At 39.4% G+C, this 23752-nt stretch overlaps 3 protein-coding genes across 5 annotated transcripts; 2 read left to right on the top strand and 1 right to left on the bottom strand.

Moving 5' to 3' along the window:
• The first annotated feature begins 1134 nt into the window (after positions 1 to 1134).
• Positions 1135 to 7624, top strand: LOC111860472 (DCN1-like protein 1). 3 transcript variants are annotated; one of them, XM_023844214.2, is made up of 7 exons: positions 1135 to 1472; positions 2642 to 2858; positions 3253 to 3421; positions 3618 to 3748; positions 3856 to 3938; positions 4349 to 4445; positions 5735 to 7624. In XM_023844214.2, exons 1-7 carry the CDS (start codon positions 1470 to 1472, stop codon positions 5809 to 5811), a joined length of 777 nt encoding a protein of 258 aa, XP_023699982.1. In that variant the 5' UTR covers positions 1135 to 1469; the 3' UTR covers positions 5812 to 7624. The 3 variants fall into 3 exon arrangements, with proteins under 3 accessions (XP_023699982.1, XP_023699983.1, XP_023699984.1); XM_023844215.2 differs by lacking the exon at positions 1135 to 1472 and adding an exon at positions 1486 to 2015; XM_023844216.2 differs by lacking the exon at positions 1135 to 1472 and adding an exon at positions 2025 to 2516.
• Positions 7625 to 12811: 5187 nt separating this feature from the next.
• dnase2b (deoxyribonuclease II beta) lies at positions 12812 to 16574 on the bottom strand. The gene is made up of 6 exons (XM_023844261.2): positions 16413 to 16574; positions 14947 to 15121; positions 14792 to 14870; positions 14162 to 14323; positions 13869 to 14066; positions 12812 to 13275 (listed from the first exon to the last, which is right to left on the bottom strand). The coding sequence occupies exons 1-6, from the start codon at positions 16502 to 16504 to the stop codon at positions 12941 to 12943; spliced, it is 1041 nt and encodes a 346-aa protein (XP_023700029.2). The 5' UTR covers positions 16505 to 16574; the 3' UTR covers positions 12812 to 12940.
• A 1250-nt stretch (positions 16575 to 17824) lies between these two features.
• Positions 17825 to 23689, top strand: uox (urate oxidase). The gene is made up of 8 exons (XM_023844344.2): positions 17825 to 17848; positions 18484 to 18696; positions 18770 to 18886; positions 18978 to 19056; positions 20667 to 20853; positions 21254 to 21377; positions 22765 to 22848; positions 23335 to 23689. The coding sequence occupies exons 1-8, from the start codon at positions 17837 to 17839 to the stop codon at positions 23407 to 23409; spliced, it is 891 nt and encodes a 296-aa protein (XP_023700112.1). The 5' UTR covers positions 17825 to 17836; the 3' UTR covers positions 23410 to 23689.
• Positions 23690 to 23752: the final 63 nt, after the last annotated feature.

Below are 23752 nucleotides of genomic sequence, written 5' to 3' on the forward strand. Positions count from 1 at the left end.
ATACAGGTCATAGCTGCATGCTGTATTACCTGACATAGCCAGTGTTTGCATGCATTTCCCTTAATTGTAAGAATCAGTGTTTTTTTTTTTTTTATTATTTGCCTTGTAATTTTGTTTTAATGCAAAAACACCCAACTCTCTAACTACACATCCTGGTCAGTCACCTAGAGGCTGGAGCGTGTTCCAGGCGGCACAGGGCACAAGGTCCACTCTACATGGGATGCTGTTTCATTGCAGGGCCATAATGCACACACTGCAATGCACATACATCAATGTATAGATGCCAGTAGCCTAACTGCATGCCACTGGATTGTGGGAGGAAACCGACACGGCAACTGGGGAGAACTTCTATTCATCCATCCATCCCTCATTTTCTGTGACCACTTGTCCTATTCAGGGTCGCGGTGGGTCCAGAGTCTATCCCAGAAGCTAGGGGCGGAAGGCAGGGAATAATCAAGATGCCATTGCAGGGCACAGACACACACCACTGAGAACTTCTGTTTAAAAATTGAAAATATAATATATTAATCTGGCAGATGGTCGTAATAAAATATTCTTTTGTTATGTTTTGTTATCATGCATAATTTTCCATAATAGCCAGTATAGGGTGATATGTATTTATTTATCCTAATGAAGTATTGTGTAGCATTTAGCAGCATATAATGGGTGGACAACACAGAAAGTTGCAAATAATCTGACACTGGTACAGATTCAAACAGGGTAAGGCACGTGAAAGGTCCAAAGTAAATACAGTAGCTTGTTTGTTGTTTCTGACAACATGCGGCCAATAACAGTTTTAAGTTTACATAATACGGTTTAACTGGGGCCTGTTTCATGAAGCAGGATTTCTTGCTTAGCTGGACACCTTGTCAGATTTAAGGTACACCAGTTTAAATGGATTTTAACTTTGTTCCCTCACATTCAGCCCAGATCACCTTAAATCCGACAAGTTATCCGGCTAAGCAAGGGCTTTGTGAAACAGGCTTCAATCAAAGCAGGCTTTGCACAAATTACTCAAATAGTATGGTTACCGTGTTAAAAAAAGAGATGCAGATAAAAGTATTAAAAGGATGGACTAACGCTATTGGTAGATTAATCCATTGGCACTCAAATATATTGCATATGGTCAAATGACACTTGATGACAATGCAATTAATGCGGTGATTCCGGGCCATCTGAAAGCTGGGTAGGAGCGGCACCCCTGAATAATCGGGTTACAGAGGCATTTGAACCGGCCGGATATTTAATAGATCCGGCTGTTCCCGGTCCAGTCTAAGGGAAGAGGGGCAGAAAGTGATACTTTCTGTGCCTGGTGCGGTGCCGGTGGCAGCGGCCACGTTGAAAGCGCTGGCCGACCTTCTCCCCGTCATCCCGCAGCGGGCTAAATGGGCCGCACCGGATCGCGCATGAGCAGGAAGAAGTAAGAGGCGAGAGAGAGGAAGAGGGAGGGAGTCTGTCACTTTACAAACATGGTGAGTGTTAATCGCGGCGTTCTTTCCATCGCTGGCCTTCGCCCCGCTTTCATTTAACCCGCCGATATGCACCATGTCATGTGGACATCAGCCCGCCGCCCCGGCCGGCGCGCCAGCGGCCACCGGTAGCCGGCCCGGCTTCACGTCGCTCCCGAGGTCGGCCGATTTGGCCGCCACAGAGTTGCCGGCTCTCGGCTGGTATTGTTAGGAAAAGCTGGTAAACAGAAGCAGCCGGTCGCCCCGGTAGACGGCCGTTCGCGTTAAGAAGGAAGGCGAAAATGGTGCTTCGAGAAGCGCGCCTGGCCGCGGCCCGGGGATCCGCAGGGGGCTGAGCGGCTCGCCGGATCCGAGCCGTGACGTTACGGACGGTGTCACGATTGCGATCGCAGCTCCGGCCACCGGCTGCCGCTCCGTAATAACACGCAGATCAGTCCATATATTGACCATCACGGACAGCTCTTAACCTGCCTGGCTTACCAGTCTCAGCCGTCTACCTCTCTTGTTAACTACTCGGAAAACCATTAATCGACTTGTCTTATTGCCGTAAGTTGTCTGGTAGTTAGAGCTGCATGATTAACTGGACTTATATCAATGATATAGCAGTAGATCACGGTTTCTTTCGATCAAATGAAACTGAAAAGTAACCTTTTATTTTCTGTATCTGGGATGGCTGCCGCCGTGGTAAATGTGTGATGCAACTAGGTATGACTATTAACGCAGATCAGTGTAGTCTGCCTGCCGAGATTGTTACATGATATCAAAAAAGGACACCCTGATCACAGGACGCATTAATAAGTTAGCTAATTATTAAAACGATCGACATAAGCAGTAGAGGTACTACCCGATGTGGCACCCAAAGCTGATATCCCCGTCTGAGGCAGTGTGAAATTAGCTGGCAAGTCGGCGCCCCCTTAGAAATTGGCGCTCTAGGCGGTCGCCTATAGGATTGGCCGGCCCTGTAAGGGAGTTATATTAGTTTGACTACATTTCGGTTGTGCTTGGGTCTGTATTTCCAAGAACATTCTTTTAACATGCGACTGCAAGGTATGTACGACGTGAGTTTAAGAAGTTTGCCTGTCCAGCCTGTGAATTTCTGACACATTTCTGTCTATATCTAAAATTGTATAATAGTAAGCAATGCATTAACCTGGTATTCTGGTCTTCCCCAGAATAAGCTGAAATCCTCACAGAAGGATAAAGTTCGCCAGTTCATGCTCTTCACCCAGTCCAGTGAAAAGACTGCAGTAACCTGCTTGTCACAGAATGACTGGAAATTAGACGTAGCCACGGATAATTTCTTCCAAAATCCAGAACTGTACATCCGAGATAGTCTGAAAGGAGTATTGGATAGGAAAAAGGTGGAACAGCTGTACAACAGATACAGAGGTGAGTGTTTGCCATTGTATACTGGTAGTTATGTGATTTTTTTTTTTTTTAAATGAGAAATATTTTAATAGAAGAATGAATCTGTTTGAGTGTTTTTAATTAATAGGAGCTCACCACATTAAGCATCCTTAACTTAAATGTGGTTATAATGATTTCAATTAAGTTCCAACAACACAGCCTGAATTTCTTTGCATCAGAAAAACCCCTTGTGGATCACAGTTTAGATCAACAACCTCCATTAAATGTTTTGAACAAATATGAAACTCATAACTCCATGTCATGATCCATGTATACTGCATCTTAAATTCCACTGTAAACAAGAAAAGCAATTTCTTCCACCCTCAACATAATAGACAATGGAATGATTTTAATAAAACTTCATTTTCCACCACAGATCCTCAGGACGACAACAAGATTGGCATAGATGGAATTCAGCAATTCTGCGACGACCTGGGACTGGATCCAGCGAGCATAAGTGTGCTTCTGATTGCATGGAAGTTTAGGGCAGCAACGCAGTGTGAGTTTTCCAAGCAGGAGTTCATGGACGGGATGATCCAGCAAGGGTAGGTGCACAAATGAACTAAACGAAGGTGGCAACTCAGGTACTTCATGAAATCATATTAGTAATGAATGATTTGATATTTTTTGTTCTGACCTTTTAGTGTATATGGATTTAAGCATCACTATGCCTTGGCATTGTAAAAGACACAATTGAATTGAGTAAAATAAAGACTAACCCAGTGTTCTGTTGTGTGAAAGGTGTGACAGCATAGAAAAGTTGAAAGCTCAGCTGCCGAAGATGGATCAAGAGTTAAAAGACCAAGGGAAGTTTAAGGATTTTTATCAATTTACATTTAACTTTGCAAAGAACCCAGGACAGAAAGGTTTGGGTATGTAGATATTATTATTGTTGCTGCTGCTATTATAAATTAATGTAGTCTTACTGGTTCTGCATTATACATTAATCTGTGTGTTTGTGTATGTGTGCATTTTTCAGATTTAGAAATGGCAATCGCATATTGGAATTTAGTACTTGCCGGAAGATTCAAGTTTCTAGATTTGTGGAATCAATTTTTATTGGTAAGTATTTATGTCCGTCAAATTACTTAAATTATGCATTAGATATTTTGAATGCGAGTATGTTTGTCTGTTCTGCTTATCATAGTTTCTTTTACTTCCATGTCAATGTGGCTGTTAAGCTAAACTTTGATAGTAATATGTGAGTGATATGAATATTATTTCAGGATGCGTTTCCTATGTGCCTTAGATAGTAGCGTACTTGAGTTTTGACCGTTTGGTTTAGAATTGGAGTCATAACATTGGTCCACTATCTGCACTAAATTTCAACAAGTACCTGTGGCTGCAGTCCACATTCCAGCTTTTGTTGACTCCAGGAAACGCCACAGACTTGCGGTACCAAGTCAGAAGGTGCCTTGTGTGAAGCATTAAAATCCTAAACCCCTAAGCAGCACCTCCTCCTCTCTCCTCAGGAACACCACAAAAGATCTATACCAAAAGACACCTGGAACCTCCTGTTAGATTTTAGTACCATGATTGCTGATGACATGTCCAATTACGATGAAGAAGGTTTGTAGTACTGTTTTTACATTACGTTTCCCCCCCCTGATTCTGCATCCCTACTATGAGGGGGATTTTTCACATTTACTGTGCTTTGTCCTTCATGGATGCAGCTGAAATGCTGCTTAATTTCAGCCCTGGTGCCTTTTATAACTTGCAGTAGCTGGCAGTATAATTGGGTGCCTTATATTTTAATGTTAGCATTACCATATTCAATAAAAGAGGAGTAAAACCATTTCTAGCATATAGTGTCATGAGGCTCACTTACCATGTAGCATTAGATTTTAATCATGGTGTGATTGTTGGTGCCAAATGGGATATTTCCAGAATCTCAGAAACAGCCACTATCGTGTGATTTTTCACGCACTACAGTGTCTGGAGTTTATAGAAATGGTGTGATAAAAATCATCCAGTCAGAGGCAGTTCTGTTGTGGGAAACGCCTTAACGAGTGGTCAGACTCGTTAAAGGTAACAGAAAAGCCACAAGTATAAGAAATAATAACTCGGTGTAATAGTGGTGCTCAGGAAGGCTTCTCTGAAAAATGTGAAACATCTACTCCTGACGGACGTGGCTCCTGAAACCAATACGGGTCCTACCTTGTATTATGTAGCGGTACCTAATAAAGTGATCACTGAGTTTTATTTTGCTATTTTCCAATTAAATTGTGAATAATTTTTCGGGATTATCCGCACAATAATTTTTGAATAGTTTGTTCTGGGCACACAATTGAAATGTTTATGGATGTTTCGGGGATGGTGGTGAAAAAGCATGAAATTTTTCTTCTTCTACAATCCACCTTTAATCAGTAAGCAATTAATTTGGGAACCCTGGGCATTCATGGGTTTTAATCTGCCATTGTAGGAATTTTGTCATTTTAACTACAGTAATTATTTAATGAAATGTACAATGACTAGAACAGGCTCAATTTCGCAAAACATTACGGAATTTCTCACGTTGCTTGACATCTACCGTATCCCTATTCATCACTGTCTATTAAAGCTCCCTGTCTTTGGTGGGAAAACATTAAATTGACATCACAATTATTTCATTGTTTTACTTAACTTTTTTTTTTTTTTTTTTTTAAATGTTTCTCTTTAATTGCCTAGAAATGCAGACTTTGGGTGCCATGTCAAGCAAGTACAGGGGATCTCCCCAGGGTAGCTTATAGGGCCTGAGGTGTAAATTGTAATAGTTTTACGACGAAAAGTGTGCATTCTGTGTGGCTTTCATTTAGCAACCTTCCATTTTTTTATTGCTTCATTGCTTATCGTTACTTTCTTCCACTTGCCTTCTCTAGGAGCATGGCCCGTCCTCATTGATGACTTTGTGGAGTTTGCACGGCCAAAAATCGGCACCAAAAGCACAACGGTTTAATGATTGCTGATCCTGTTTGATGAACATGCAGGATTTTCAACAAGCAAACACAGCTGGCATGGCAGTGAATAAAATATGGACTAGACTGAGCTTTAGGTCAAATCCTGTCACTCATCTCCCAGGATTGAAGCCGTACAATAGACATTCTTAAGTCATATCTTCTCGATCATCCGATGGTGGTTTGGGCCTCTTTCTAGTACGGACCTTTTTGTATTTCTTCCCGGCAGCTGGAGTTTAGTCTATTCTGGAACACCTTTATTCTTTTTCTACCAGTGTTAGGCTGGTGCCATTTGTCTGAGGCAGCTGTTTCATACGTGGAGCCCAGCTGCTTCTTAATCACAATGCAATGGGCTGTGAGGCAACGTCACACACTTTAAATCACTTCATTTTAATACTCCTACGTTGTTACTATGGCATTCCTCCCTATTTTAATAAACAGTGGACTCTTCTTTTTTTAATTATTTTTTAATACCAGACATACTTCAGTTGTAGCTCAACATAACTCTACATGTCTGACACATTGTTCCATGTGGATAACCAGTATATTCTTTTGGGTCACTAAATTGTCTGCGAACTGATTAATTTTGCTTGCCTGAAACTTGGAGGAATTCTCATCAAAGGCTTTGTGTAACTAAACCTATGATGTGTTTTAATTTGTTTAACAGGTTTTCTATATACAATGACACACTTGATATGGGTTTTCTTGAAATGTTTATAGGCTTAATTTTGCTAAATACACAGAAAGGTGGCTTTGTTACACAGCATCAGCTGCTAAAGAAGATTAAACTCCAGTCTGCTGTACAATAAGTGAAATGCCAACTGAAGAATCAGAGTTGTTTTGAAAGGATCCTTCTCACTTTATATAGAAAAATGGACATTCACTTTAGTGTTGTATGGTTGGAGAGTGAAGGCTCAGGTGCTCACAGAAAAGACAAAGATGCCTTCTTGTAGCACAGCGCCGAAAATCGTTTAAGTTATTTTTTGTTTTAAAATGTCTTTTTTTTTTCAACTTTTATGAAAGATGAATAAAACTTAGTCAAAAGATACTTGTGACTATAATATGCGTTGCTTGATTCTAGAATGTCCACTTGAGTGCTAAATCATTTCAGTTTTCTTATCCCATATATTTGTTAAAACGTTTTGGCACTGAGTACTGTATGATACTACATTTTTGAAACCCCCCAGGGTGAATGGCTGAAGCTTAATCTAGAAGCTTTGTGACATGTTTGGTCATCCTATCTGCTTTTCAAATCACCGATCATAATGCTTCAAATGTTGTCGTCTGAGCAAGATCATCTAAATCATGGCTATTCAAATCACATTCCTCGAGGTCCGAGCACTGCTGGTTTTCCAGCCTTCCTTTACCTGTGAGCCAGTTGTGAAGCCTCTGGCCAATCAGAGTCAATAATTATTAAACTAACCACCTAGGAGAACTGAAAATAAGGCCTGGATTTGGAATAAAGGTCCAGATTTGAAGAGCCCTGATCTAAATGATTCACCTAAAAGGAGTGCAGATCTGCATGGATCCTGCAAGGATCAAAAGGAAAGCCCGTTGGTGTCGGGGAAGTGTTTACGGGATTGTCCAGCTGCACGTGAACTGCTTACTTAGTAAAGTTTTGCACAGTATGCTGACTCCTCTAAAGACAAGATGATCTATAACAGGATGTACTAGTGAACAGTTAATGATTATGAAGATCTGTAGGTTTTAACTCTGCATTCTATTTGCAAGTCCTCCAACAAATTACATATTAAAGTGGTACAGCACTGTTACAATTACTATGTAATTATACAATAAATTGACTGAAGCTTTTAATGTCTTTGGTGATGATAGAAACAGATACTGCTTCCATCAGCTTCACACTAACACTGCTTTTTATAAAACACCATCTTGTGGAATTTAACATTAAGTAACCAATCAGTGACTAGTAATTATTATTATCTGTAATTCAAGGCTGACATTAATACTAATATCAGCCTTTTGATCAGCTGATGTGCCATTTAGTTTAATGCCTTCTGCCTTGTTTATATAGTACTGCATATCAATACTTTCATTAAATTCTAATTACTGAGGAAAAGGGGAACAGATGTTGACTGTTGCCATGAAATTTGCTATGAATTTGTAAATAAAACACTGAAATGTATAGAAACAAATTGTTTCATACCTTACCAATCGGGTAGCATTATAATGAATATCTGTCGGGTAAAACTTTAAGATTTGACGCATGGTTCTTCGTAAAGCTTTTTTTCTTCATTGCACTTTAATCTGCTTCGATAGAGAAAAGATAGAGCTCCGAGAGCCATTTCTCACGGAATCGGTAATGCTCCACTGGAACAAGTGTCAAGATGCCATAGTAACAGGAATAATAAGAGGGTTAGGAGATCTGGAAGACTGAACACAGGAATGGACTATGCTTTCACTCCTGCTTGGCTTATATGGTGGGAATGGCCTGCAGATGAGCATAAAGACCGATTGCGACGGAGTTATGTTTGAGCAGGGCTCCATTGAACGATGGAGACAGGAAGGCAAGGTCAACTACCCAAATTCAGCTGAAATTCTGAATTACTTAAACTAATAAAGAGAAAAACATGCAAGTGAATTAAAAACGGTTTCATTTTTTCCCCCCGAGTCACAAACATGTGCTACAGTACACTTAGCAAAACTAACGTGAGCCTCATCAATCATGCTAGTATAAGCTCCATTCCAAAATGCTAATGTTGCAAGCTTCTTTGACTAGGTTTTCAATGACATTAGCCACCTTACTCAACATGAGAAATCGAGCTTCCACAGGGTTTTTTAGAATACATATATGAAATGTATTAAAACTATAAATAACAATTATAAATATGTACACCAAACAATGGCCTTTTGCCTTTTGTGAGAAGAAGGTGACAACAATAGCCCGGCTAGCTGCCAGGACACCAGATACTGAACTGAAAGAAACACAACCCAGGGCCTTTTGAACATTCAAATAAATGAAAACAACAATAGATTTTTTTTTTTAAAAGAACATAATATTCTGGTCGGCACCAGAAACAGGAGCCTAAAGGAAATTTTTCATCTGTTTGCTCTTCCTATCCTGAGTTTATATCTGTTACCCCAGTCAGACCTGTAAAGAGAAGCCAGCTGGATATGTTTCATCAGGTGACAGTCAGACAGGGCTGATGTGATATCAGCCATTAGTAAATCGATGTTATACATAGTCATTCTGTCAGATCTACTGTCCTCCAGCTGATAATATACCTACACTTTATTTGAGTGATATCTGAACATTTTCAACAGAAATATTACCTTTTACACGTTTGTTTTCAGAGTGAACAGCGTAGCACTTGCTTCAATAGTTCATGAGGTGACATGGCCACCATCACTGAGAGTGAAAAATGTCAACATTGAACCTCCAAGTATGTAAACAATGCTTTTTGAAATGTGCTGAAACTAAACGAAAACACCCAAGACAAATCAACATGAAAGAACATAGGATACTGTCTTATTGCTATGTAAGATACACAGAGTACCCTGACTGTGTATCTAGCATCATGATGTTCATGATCCTATGACAAAGGCCAAAGGACAGGCAGATGCTGATCAGTGTCAAGTGTATCCTCACGCTGATCACATCCTTGATATGCGATCAGTGGTCTCCTGAACCTCCCGCGGCCTGTGCAGAAGCCACACCAAGACCAAAGATCCACATATTCAACATCAGGGCAAACCCATAAAAATTACATATGCATATTGTTTTAATCGCTCATTTATAATTTTCACTATCACGTGCTTGTTGAAATGGTTTTATGTATAACATTTCAATCAACAAATGTATCATATGTGTTTGAGCAAAATAACATGGCAGGTAAAAACATTATGTATAGTACAAGAATACAAGTCTAAGCATGATCCGGACAAAACCAGTGCAGTTTTGATTTTGGGAATCATAAAATAGTTCCCTTTAAAGATAAGATTTTATCGCCAGACTGTCTGGAGTAAAGGCAAAAAAGAACCGTTAAAAAAAAGCATGCCTACTTCATAAGAACATTAACAAACACTAAGCAACTTCACAAAAATAAGTGTATACGTTATTTTCATGATTACTACTGTAAGTCCCAGAATAATTTCATCACTGCGGGCTGCCCGAACCACATTTCCACTGTCACTCCATCCAAAGACTGATGCTTTTATGGGTTCTTGCCCTGAAACAGGAATATTAGGTTTGTTCCCAGCTACATCAAAGGTAACTGACTAATAACACCTTCAAATTCCATCCACCCATCCATCCATTTTCCAAACCACTTATCCTTCTGGGTCGTGGGGGGTCCGGAGCCTATCCCGGAAGCTACGGGCATGAGGCGGGGAGCAATCCTGGACGGGGGGGGGGCATCGCAGGGCACACTCACACATCATTCACTCACACATGCACACCTATGGGCAATTTAGTAACTCCAATTAGCCTCAGCATGTCTTTGGGCCTTGGGGGAAAACCGGAGTACCCGGAGGAAACCCCACGACGACATTGGGAAAACATGCAAACTCCACACACATGAAACCCAGGCGGAGACTCGAACCCAGGTCCAAGAGGTGTGAGACCTTCAAATTCCATTTTCAGCAAAAAAGCTAAATCATCTCAACAATGCTAAAAAAATTTATAATTACTGGTGAATTAACATGAGATCTGTATATAACTAAGACTTAGTGGTTAATTAATACATAAGCAACAGTGTAATGGTATTTTATTTGTGCCCCGTCAAGTTAAGTGTTACCATCACTCCCTTAACACATCAAAGTAGTCTAGGTTCCTAGGGAAAAATTGTGACATAAACTAGTTGAACTAAACAAACAGGCTTTTCCAGCAAACCTTGCTGCGTAGTTCCACGTCTTCATATAGGTATGATTACAGAAAATAGCCTTAATATTGGTAGTACTAAAACCTATTACCTGGGGCAATTTGGCACTTACAGGTTACAGTGACTACACTACCCATAATTCTTATCCCTGAATCACTCAGACAGTAAACAAGTGAAACACTTTACCAGTGCTTGGGCTTCAGAAGACCACGACCGGAACAAAATAAATAAAAGCAAACATGCACACATACACAGAAACAGAGACAAAGAACAACAGCAACCATCTGTGTAAGAAAACACTGCTTCAGAACATGACAGCGCAACATCAAACTGGTCAGGTCCATGGCTGTGATTTCACCAAGATGCCAGGGTACTCAAAACAACCAGAATTTGCTTTCCTGGAAATCTTAAAGTAGGTTTATGGTGAATCATTGTACTAAGAAATTTATTCTAACATGTTCCTTTAAATAAGTTTAATGGACCACTTCAAGTGAAGCTTATTTATGCTAAATATCTGGGTTATGAATAGGTACATTTCCAAATACAGTTATTTATTTCTTTTTGTCTTGAATTCATCTTCTACAATTTAAGGAAAGAAAATCTTGTGTCTGGCTACAAATAGCTTAAAAGGGGGCAATATTTTATTGATGGGATGACTGAAGGACTGGCAGCACGCTGTTAGAGAGGCTTTGACGCCCCTTAATGGCGGGAGGTTTGACTGGCAGCCTCGTGGAAGATTTGCACTGCATTACTAAAAGCTAGATTAATGGTAAATTAATAAACTAATGACTCTCGACATTGTATGGAATCATAAAAGATATTTAAAAATATTACAATTCACGAAAATGTTCTAAATAGGTACCATTTGTAGCATATCCTTACCCATTAATTGCAGTACGTTATAAAATACTAAATAGACGAAACAAACAGGCAAATTATCTATTATGATCTTTAATTTAATTATTTGCCACAGGGTCACCAACTCTGGTCAGTTGGCTGGCGTGAGATATTCAATTCAGACAAGTCTGCACACACATTTACATTCATGCAAGAGTTTTATTACCTTGTAAATAGTCTAAGGTTTGCAAACTACTCCAGCGCTTTTGACGTAGCTAATTTTAGGATTATAATGGAATAATAGATTTACAACTGCAGTATGAAGTGGATCCGTCTGTTTCCATTTAAGTACGCATTAATTTCTTTACTTTGTTTATGGGAATAATTCGCAAAAGGGTAAATACATTTTGGCTTTCACAATGTCATTAAATAACGAGACTTTTTAAGGAATATATTCCACGCACATAATTTTCAGATTAGATAAGACCTATACATAGTTACCTCCTGCTCTTTGGTGTCAAATATGGCCGTGTAAAATTGAACTGTGTATGCTGCCACCTATTGTATAGGAGGGTGATAAATAATACCGTTGCCTGAAAAGCCTTCTGCTTTAAACTGTTTTACTCTTGGGAATAAACCCATCAGTACCAAGCAACAAAATGACTGCAGGTGCCTCCTGAACCAAAACAAAGTTAGCTTTGTGGGCAGAATGGTAGATTGATGGGTAAAAAAAACAACAATATGCAATTTTTTATATAGTAAAATGTTTAGGCCTACATTAGAATTTTAGAATTTAGTGCTTAATTGTCATTGTTGACACACCACAACAAAAAGTGTTCTTTGCATTTAACCCATATGTGACATAGCAGGCAGCAATGATTGGGAGCAGTACCTTGCTCAGGGTACCTCATTTGTGCCTTGCTGGTCAGGGATTCGAACCTGCAATTACAAGTGCGCATTCCTAACCATCAAGCCAGCACTGCCCACATTAGAATAGGGTGAGTCAGGTGTGTAGAAACTGAAAGGGATGGAAAGGACGTGTTTCCCCCAGTATGTAATTTAAATTCCTACTGAACCATCATACTGTACCACTCTGTTTATTGTTTAGACAGCTGTGCGTTTGTATGGTGGACACATCATCATATGAGTTATCAGGTACACTCCAATGATCCAATGAAATATGGCCTTTAGGCCCATGGGTGCTTGAAAAAAATCGATTTAAGTCTTAGAAGTTTAAACTGGCTTTGTGTAGTTATATTTAAATACACCAATTAACACACACACACACACAAGTTTGTATACACCAATTAATACACACACACACAAGTTTGTAATTATATCTTTGTGGGGACTCTCCATTTATTTCCACGGGGAAAACTCTAATCCCAATATGATGACAATATGATGTCTTCAAGAAATTCACACTTAATCGTTTAATAGGAAAACCACCCTCCAATCAACAACTGATGTACCAGGACACAGTGTGGCGGAATGCGTGGTAGATGTCTGGGTTCTGGGAGCATATTAATCCCCCGCTTTTCCAAGCCTGGGTGTCCTCCCTGTTTAAATCCCCCAGGCAGGTCCACTGCTTCTCATAAGCTCTAGATACACACCACTTCGAGTGGTCGAAAAAGGAAGAGAAGACTATGGGCCCAGGGAGCTTGATTCTTTTTATATTTAGGGTGTGCTCAGGAAGAGAGCAGTTTGAAGGCAGCTGGTGCTCCTTACGCTGCCAGGTTTCTGTTAAGAGGTCAGTTTTCAAGGCCTGAGCCACCCAACCTGTGTATATATCTGTGGCGAAAGAGAAATAGACAAACATGATGTTCACACAAATTATTTCTCAAAGGATAACCATCAGTATTTCAGTGATGGTCCTGTTAGATAACTTAGCTGCTTTGAAAATGTTTGCTACAGAATTTATTCAAATTAATAGATATATAACTAACTTTCTTTGTTATTTAATTCTTTATGCAACCACAATGTATGAAAACTAAATAATGAGTTTAACCATTAGCAAAATAACTAGACGATTTGTTTTTAAATTATGTAATATAAATGAATTACCTTTTGTTGTGTTATATGTAAAAATATGGATTAAGTAGTAAGCAGATATGGGATATTCTGGTCACTTTAGTAATACGTGATGGATTCACAGACTTTAGAACTCCTCTTTGCAAAAACAGTAAAAGGATTTTCATGGTTTAGCAACAGGCCTGAGGTCAACAGGTCCAGCCTTGACACTGGAACTACCAAAATGAGTTTGTGGTCTATTCCAGTATTCCAGTATTTTTGGGGGGAAATGAGTTTTGGAGTAATTGTTTCCTGATTTACGTTGCTTGAGAAAAGATTTGAACATCACTTTCCAGTAATAACAATGGTCTTACCATCAACCCAGAAGTGTGATTTTGCAAAACTTAGGAGAGTCTCTCCTTTGGCTGACATTAGTGTCTGCAGTTTCCTGTCAGGGGTCCTTGGAAGTTGGAAGCCTTTACATAGAAGGGCCAAACTGGACAGATCTGGCTGAAATATCTCAGGCAGGGAGCAATTGTACACACGAGGATTATAGTAGAGAAGTTGCTCAGCTGGAGAGAGTAGAGAGAATTGAGAGAGAACATATGGTACAACATCTTCATCAGGTACATGTGAAGCTCCTTTCGACCGTTGACCTTCTGCTTACCTATTAGCGGGAGCTGATGATATTTGTATGTGACACAGAATGCTGTCTGGCCATACATTTTACCAGACGAAGGCCAACTATATCCATGTTCCGGGGGTGGAGGGAAGTGAGGGACACTGTGGATCATCCAGAATCCCTGAACCGTGTCGAAGAGGAGCGCTCCTGCAGAGGGGGACACAACACGCACGTCTCACTGCATCGTACATGACGCTTGTTTATCTTACAGCCAGAGTGCAAGTGTGTTTAACCAGCATTGAAAGTCTATCTAATCAGAGATATATGCTCTTTGTCCTACTCCTCCCCCTGAGACCTGGACCAAACCGGACTGCGTAATCATGGGGTGAAGGAGTGAGCAACTGGGGCACAGCTAGACCTGGGGGGGCCGGGGTGTTCAGTATATTTTGCCAATTGCGACTATTATCTGGTAATCATCACTCGATTAATTTAAGACACATGCTAGGATCGACTGATCGACAGGTCGGGCAGCTATTCTCTATATTTCGTTTTTATTTTTTGAAAAGGGGGGGGCCACACGTTTCCCCGGGTCACCACTTACATCCACCCCTGGTGAGCAATAGTATGACATTAGACCTTGACAGCCATGGTAGTAATTTGAACAAGCAGCAGTACCTTTCGTGTGTCCATAATGATTGTCATATTTCAAAAATGGAGGGGCATCGTTATAAAGCATGTATGCAGATCTGTTGGTCTGAAATGAAAAAGAAAGATTTTAGCTGGAGCAGAGGTAAGTGATGAAGTACTGAGTCCTTCATAAACAACCTCACCTTATATTGCTGCCCCTGGTACAGCTGTCTAAAGGTGTTCCCCAAAGCCCCCAGACTGTCATTGACCAGAAAGTTGCTGTACTGCCATGTCTTCACCGACGAATCCAGGTACATGTAATCAAGCCCACTTCCAGCAGTACCATTCTTGTACTTTGGAATCTTGTAAATGATGAACCTATTTTTCAAAGACAGATATTGAAAGGGGGTCATTATATGTCAGTTTTCTATATATTGAAATCAAATATTACATTTTTATTGTGGGGGTGGCGCAGTTGTTAGCACTGCTGCCTCACACTTCTGGGACAAGGGTTCGAGTCTCTGCTCTGGTTCGGTGTGTGTGGAGTTTGCATGTTCTCCCTGTATCATTGTGGGGTTTCCTCTGGGTACTCCGGTTTCCCCCCGCAGTCTAAAAACGTGCTGAGGCTAATTGGAATGACTAAAATGCCCATAGGTGTGAATGGTGCGTGTGAGTGTGCCCTGTGGTGGGTTGGCACCCCATCCTGGGTTGTTTCCTGCTGCTTGCCCATAGGCTCTGGACCACCTCTGACTAGGGTAAGCGGTTACAGAAAATGGTTGGAAGAATGTCAGATTTGGGAATTCCCCAAAAAATTGAGAACCTATGTCAGGTGGGCAATCTTATCCACAAAGGGTCAATGTTTATGCCGGTTTTTGGGGTAACCTTTAGGTCAGCTGTTCAAACCCAGCTGTGAGGACTCTTCAGCCAATCAGTCCTCTAATCACTAATCTAAGTAGGGAGTTTCAGCAAAAACCCACATACACAGCATTTGGTTAAGGTTGCCCACCCCTGACCAATGCAATGACATCACATTCATTCTCTGAGGGGTAGAGAGTATATCCATTAAAATTTAACCTTGAAACTGTTGCCGAAATTTAAATTCATTGTAATGATAAATTTCTGTGTAATGTTAGAATTTAAATGATCACATACAGCTAAAGTAAATTCAGTGGAAGTTAAGCCTATTAAAACCAAAGTCTAACACTGAAGTGAAATTTACCAACCACACAAACAAATCTTAATAATAATAATAATGATAATAATAATAATAATAGATTTTAAAATATTTAAAATAAATCTCAAAGTGCCACAGAATGTCATCCTAAAAAAAAGTGAAAAAACACCTATTAAAACAACAATTTAAACAAGCAAGTAGATCAATAATTAAGAAACCTGTAGCCTGCACATCTTGCTGCTTATTTATTCTTTTACTGCCTACTTTCGCTAACTTGTACAAATGGCTAAATAACTAAATAGGCTAAATAATGTCCCAAATAAACTGCATAGTCCCTGTTGTACAATGTTGCACATTCACCTGGTTTAAATGACATTATCTTTAGCATAGTTTAAATAACTGTTGGCCTGCTATCCTTTCAAGATATCGCACATAAACATGTTTGAGGTCCTCCAGTCGTTATTTGTGCCAAGAGGATTTGCTCAATCTGCCTACCAGTCGACGGGATCCCCGGCCTCATTCCTACAGGAAAATTCAGCAACACATCCAGCGGCACTCAAGAAAACACAAACTAGAATGAGCCACATTGTAGGAATTATGACTAACGGCAAGCTACATTATACAGAAAAGTAATGGAGCTCTGAAAGTGAATTTGCATTAGAGAAAGGGAAGTTCCCGTCGCATGTTCGGGTCACTTGACTTCCTCTATTATGCCTCTTTGCAAATGTGATTTTTTTAAGATGCTGTACAGAAACAAAATTGGGGAAGTAGGGGTTTTTTATCGCAAATTGTTTTCTTTAAATATAGCAACACCACAAAACGTTAAAGTTTCTGAAGCAGTTTATGAATCCATGACCCTAAAATGCAGTGGATTTTTTTAATAGAAATTCCAATTAATGCCTATTGTGCTGTAAGGGAATAAAGGGTCTTATGTAAAAACTCCGATTCCTGTGGTCTTCCACCTGCACACTTCTGGGTTCTGGTTTTCCTGTTCAGCAATTTTTGCCCACATCTCAGGAACTGTACTTTAGATTGATTTGTGTTTCTGAATTTCCCTTTGGGTTCATGTTCTACGATAGACTGACGCCCTACGCAGGGTGTGCACGCTGCGCTGTGCCTGCAACTTCCTGGGAATATCGTGTAAGAGTGTCTTTGTACGGAATTCTTAATTTTCATCAGTGTTCCACAAAACTAGCGGCACCATTGAATCCAAAGGGTTCTGGGACGGACCCCAAGTGGGACTCTCCCTTTAAAGGCTCTTTTTGATGGTAACATGATGGTTTGCTCATATCAAAATCCTGACATGTTCTGAATATTTCCATGGCCCAGTTGGGGGAAAAAAATTGTCTTCACTGCTTGGTCATCTGTCTCTGCAGTCTGTGGAATGATTAAATATGACTCAAAAATAAAACAATTACATTGTAATTATAATTTAGTTTTTCTTTTTATTACAAAAGACATTTACCTAATTTAATTGTGCCTGTGCCCCCTATAGTGGACTTCCATCCTGACCAATGTGTTCCCCAGCCTTTTCTGGCTCAGATCGGTGACCCTGACCAGGATAAACAGTTGCAAGCTGGACGGGTGGATAAAGTTATTTATTTTAGGACTTCTAATTGATTTTTTTCCTGTTTTGGTCTGTAGTTTTAGATTTCAATTAACAATAACGCTTAGTGTAAATGAGTTTGGTTTTTCCACAAATCACTGCAATGGCAGACCATGTAAGAAACATATGTTTATAAAGTAGTTATAAAAATGGCAACAAACAAGATGATTCAGCAAGCTGCCCCTTGTGGTTACTAATTTACACAGTACTGATGAACACACTATACTGTAGTCACCGCCCTCTTAACAAAATTCATGTACAATCTGTAGCTGTGGAGCCCATTCGGAAATAGAGACCGGAGCGTAAACTGAACATGGCCAATCAGGTAAAGAAACAAATATTTTCCTTAGTTTAACTACCAGGAATGAGCATTGCTTTATTTTTGTTTCAGGCAACGTATTGCACCATTTAAAATTATGCAGAAAATTGACACTTTTCACAAAGGTCCTCATATCCACAAAATACAACGACCAACATGGAAAATAAATCAATAATGAAAAGCGGTAAATGCTGAGTATTCAATGTCGGATTTTTCCTTTTGTGATATGATTGCCTGAAGTGTCTGAAAGAGCATTTTATTTTCATCATTTTTAATCACATATTTGTTTATATTTGAATACATTTATGCAAAATGCATAGTTTGAAGTATGAATTATTGTACCACATTTTAGCATATTTCCATTACCTATCTAGATAAGGTAAAAAAGGAACATGTGAACACACTGCTAGTCAAAATGTATAATAATTATTTTGTTTTGTTAGTTACTGAAATTTTAGATCTATAAGGTAATGATAAAAATTCAAAACAAAGATTTTGCTTACATGGGCTACATCAGTTCAACTCACTATTCTCAGTCAATAATTTATATGTTAATTTGATCTTAAAATTAATTTTTAAGTTAAACAGTCTTATAATATTCATATCATTCAGTGATCTCCTGCATGAGTTATCTTTTGTAGGATGTGGAATTCGTGCGAACAGGATATGGAAAGAACCTCGTCAAGGTGCTGCATGTCAGGCGAGAAGGGACACAGCATCAAATCAAAGAGCTGAAGGCGAATGTTCAGCTTACCCTGAAGACACGCAAAGACTACGTGTTCGGAGACAACAGCGACATCATCCCTACTGACACCATAAAGAACACTGTTCATGCTCTTGCTAAGATCAAAGGAGTAAGTCTTTCTTAGTTATTCTGCTTCTTCTCTGTTTCATCTTCAGTCAAAGTTAAGACATGTGCCTTGCCAGGTTAAGACCATAGAAGAGTTCGCCATGGACATCTGCAGGCACTTCTTGACATCCTTCAACCACGTCACTCGGGCCAAAGTGGACATTGAAGAGATGCCGTGGAGAAAATTAGAGAAGGTACAGCCTTCATAAAATAGGCATGGTACGTTAAAAATAAAAATAACAAAAATACCTTCATGAAGTAAATGGCTGACTTTTTGTTCCGCAGAATGGTATTGAGCATGCCCACGCTTTCATCCTAAGTCCCGAGGCTTGGAGGTTCTGTGAGGTTGAGCAATATCTTAATGGTGAGTTTCTATTGCAATTCATTGCCTTTGCACTCAAGAATGAAAAATTATGAACTATTCAAAGCACTATACAAAGCTCATTATTTGCATTTCAGATGGGTTTAGTACAGGGGCATTGCTGGGATCACAAGACGTCCAGGGCTTAACTCAGAGATCTAATCTATCCAAGGGATCTCAAATTGAGATCATAGCTGTTAAAACATCTGAGCTCAACAAATCAATCAAGGCTCGTTCATATTCAGTCAAGGCTTCAGCCCCAAATGCCCCACGCTCATGATGTGCCTGGTTTTAGTGCAAAATGAAGTAATACTATCTAGTCATTCTTGACAGGTGAGCAGAAGCCTTGACCTTTCAAAGATGTTTTCTTAGAAATGAAAATGCTGCAAATGCACTCAATAGCTCTGCCTTCCATGTGCAGCTTAGTAAACGTGCATATCATAAATCCTCATTTGTAAAGAGAACAGGCATTATATGTAATCAAGTTCTTTTTTCATTTTCATAGGCTATTTTATTGCTGTAAAAAAATACAATCTGAATATTTTACTATAATTTCAGTCGAATATGACCTGCTATATTTTAACGACTTATTGGCTTAAACCAGTGGCCGCTGTTGACTAAAAAACCGAGAAGGAAAGAGGATAATCAACCCATTGGGTCATGTTACTATACAGGCTGCCTACTTTTCCATATTTTCTTGTGGTCAAAAAATAGGTTACAGAGTATTTTCCCACAGCCAATTTATTCAAGCATCAAGTTTCCGATAATGATTAAATATTAAAATACTTATCCAGTGTACTGCTGTTGTCAGGGGATAGGGGGTGCTGTTGACACCGTTAGCTCCCTCAGTCGCACTGGCACATCATTTTATGTGTTTTAGCCAATATTGGACATTTTGAGGTAGTTCAGCTGTTACCTCCCCTGGTCCTCGGTACTTCATTTGGCCTCTAGGTGTCACTGTTGACAATATTGGAAACATTTTATAATATGACAAGCATGAAGAGGGGATAATTATATTTTAGCAATATCATAATATGGGGGTAAAGGGGGGGAGACTGAGTCCCTACTCCATTTGCATGAATGACTGAAAGTGCCCCCCCCCCCACCACCACCACTACCAACACCTGCCCCCTAACAACTGACCACCAGCTTCCCCTCAAAAAGTCAGCCCTGGTAACCAGCCATTTCAAAGTTACTAGTTAATGTAATTTAATCTCAAACACAAAGGAGGTACATTTTTCTCTACCCCCAAGGACCAGCCTCGTTTTGTTTACACTATCAGTGAATTTATGTATTTTAAGCCCTAGTTTGTACTAGAATCTACTTTTTGGGATTCTACTTCATTTATTAATTTATTGTATGCATGCATTTAATTATTAATTATTTTGTGCTTATTTTAGTTTCTTGTGTTTTTCTTTTTTTCTTCTTTTAAAATGTCTGAAAAGCACTTTGTAAACCTTGTAGTTAAAACAGTGCTACATAAATTAAGACTGATTGATTGATTAGTTGACTGACTGATTGACACTTAGATGGACATAATACTTCTCTAATGCTTAACTGTAAGACTCTGAAATGCTTTTTATTGGCAAAATTGTGTGATTTCTGCTCTCCAGAGACCCCAGTGATTCACAGTGGCATAAAGGACATGACTGTGCTGAAAACGACGCAGTCTGGCTTCGAGGGTTTTCTGAAGGACAGGTTCACCACTCTACCCGAAGCTAAGGACAGGTTCTTCTGCACCAGTGTGTATGCAAGGTGGCGATATAACACACACACTAATGTCTCCTTTGACGCTGCGTGGTAAGTGACTGCTTCAGAGTGTCAACGTAAAAATGTACTTATGGTTTTAGGTACTTCACAAAGAAATCAGAAGAAAAGATCCGGATCATAATAACGTAGAGCCAGAGGTTTTAGTTAAACCATAGTCTGTGAAATTATTTCTGGATATATTAGCCTATATTTTGACCAAGGCATAAAAGGCTACTAGTTTTATTGCTAAAAGATTTAGTTTTTTTTTTAATAGTAAATGATGATAATCATATTTGCAAAAAACACAGGTAGGTGGAGAAATTGGGCTCATGAGCTAAAAATCGTAGCTATATTTCAGCGTTTAGCATTGAACGTCTTTTTTGAATTGACTTATAAAAACCTATTTGAAGTTCAAAAATGTGAAAAAAAAAACTGCATTTCTCTTGCACAGGAAAACTGTAAAAGATATTATTATCGAGAAGTTTGCTGGCCCATATGACCGCGGTGAATACTCTCCATCGGTCCAGAAGACTATTTATGACACACAACTTCTCGTTCTTAGCCGAGTGCCACAGGTGGGTCCATACAAGCAGGAATGAGTAGGATAATGCATGCCGAACGATCATGGGGTGACACCTTTCATTACCCAGCAGGGCATGTGAGCGGAGTGGAGAGGAGAGGTGAGAATTTCAGCTCCTCGCTCACTAGGCTGTTGGCTCCGCCCGCTCCTCCGCTCTAATTCGCACTAAGTCGCTCCGCTCAACACCGCTCCTCACTCCACTAAAATTTCCTCCCGCTCCAGTCAAATCGCTCCCCGCTCGCTCAAATTTAAAAGAGGGACAAATAATCTGCATGCCTAACAAATGTCACCTTAAACCGAAGCCTTATATCATAAAATATGAGCAACGGCAACATTGCCAGTCAGAACAGAAAATATTTATTTCTAAGCAACATGTAGGCAATAACAGACAGGTTTGGCAATGGCATTCCACACAAAAATAGGCTTAAAAATAAAGGAATCAGTGGGCTTAATAGCCTAAAGAATACACAGGCACGTTTTAAATTCCTCAATTTTTTTCTGTTGATGCTGCGCTGCTGCGTCTCTCTATAAAATAAAATTTCAGACAGCGTTACGTGAAATTTAAAAAATCCTATTAGACCTACTTTGAATGACAAAACTACCAATATTTACTTTATAGGCTTTTATACTTTAATTTACTTTATAGACTTAATATGCTACAACCATATAAAACTTGCTCGCGTTTTGCTCTGGCTTCCGCCTGTTCGCGTAGCACACACTCATGTTTCTGAGAAAAGTGATTCCAAAGTGAATCTTCACTCACTGAAACAGTTTCACCACATTGTTGTTCTTGCTCTACATTCTTGTCATCTATACGTTTGGTAAGAATAGTGCACTTGTATGATTTATCAGTTTCCTTTGTGAAATACTTTGCGAATTCCATCTCGTTCCAATTTGTGTAACAGTCTTGATAATTGTACAGATGAATTCTGGGTAGATTTGGGCACGCCTTAGAATCTTAGTGTGAGCGGTATCGGAGCGAAATTGGAGCGAGACAGAGCGACCGCTCCAGCCTTAAAAAACCGCTCCGCGCTTTGACCAAATTCTGCCCGCTCCGCTCCTCGCTCACATGCTCTGTTACCCAATATTCTTCTGTTGACCCTTGACCTTTACATACACACATTTATCAGGTCACATTTATTCTTATGATATAGAAAAGGAGTGCCATGCATTAATCTTTTTCATAGGGAGTTTATTATTTATTGTGCTTTTAGATGAACAATGTTTTATATTCGCTACATTAGATGAAGTCATAAACCAGCACTGCATAATGTTAAATTTTTGGATGTTATTCTGTGGGATATTTAGATGCTACCCTTACTGCCCTTTGCTTTAGAACCCAAAACACATGTTAAATGTGTTAAATATTGTTTCGTTTGTAGGTGGAGGAGATTGAGATAGTCATGCCAAATCAGCATTACTTCACCATAGACATGACAAAACTGGGACTTCCCAACAAAGATGAGGTGGGTATTTGACATTTTGGATTGATTGTCACATTCCCCATGATTTCTGATAAGTAGAATTGTTTGCTGTATTTTCTGACCCCACTAGATGGTGCTGTCTGTTCATAAAAGGGTTCAAAGAATGCCCCAAAGCAAACCAAGAGCACCATCTAGTGGGGTCAAAAATTACAGCAAATGGTTCATGAAGCCTCATTTGCTCATCACTACTATTTGGCAAAGATTTTCTTGTTGATTCATTTTGTTATAAATCTCTATATACTTCAAATAAGAAAGCAATAATAAATTCACAGTCACTAATAAATTCACCCAAGTTTGTGGTTATAGTTGTCATTCATACTACAGTTCTGTAAACATATTCCTTACAGTTATCAAAGGTCACCACAAATCATGCTGAATAAATGATTATGCAATATATAGAAATGTTCCACTTGAATACTAAGGGACCCCTCAGAAAAAGGGGTCCATTGACAGTATGTCTCCTGTCAGGTCCTTCTACCACTTGATAATCCCTCTGGGAACATCACTGGAACCGTGAGGCGAAAAGCACGAGCTAAACTGTAGAGGGCGCTGCCAAGGTGCAAAACAAGTGGAGCCACGGGCAAAGACAGAGCAAATAAATGATTATGCACTTATAATTATCAAACTCAGGAATGGACAATGAGCCTATAGGATGAGTTAAATGCTGTGTCCTTTCAAATATAAATAATTCACATTTAAATAATGCTTTTAAATGGATAAATGTGTTGGAATCATTTGCTATGCTCATATATAATTATAATAATATGTGTCATTATAATTGTGGATATTGCTCTGTTAATTAAACTTTATTGCAACAAATTAGAGTGTGGGCTTAACAAAAAAGAAAAAAATGTATGTGTTTAAATGCAGGTGGTCATCTTTTCTT

This window comes from Paramormyrops kingsleyae, chromosome 15 (assembly GCF_048594095.1).
Source record: "Paramormyrops kingsleyae isolate MSU_618 chromosome 15, PKINGS_0.4, whole genome shotgun sequence".
NCBI lineage: Eukaryota > Metazoa > Chordata > Actinopteri > Osteoglossiformes > Mormyridae > Paramormyrops > Paramormyrops kingsleyae.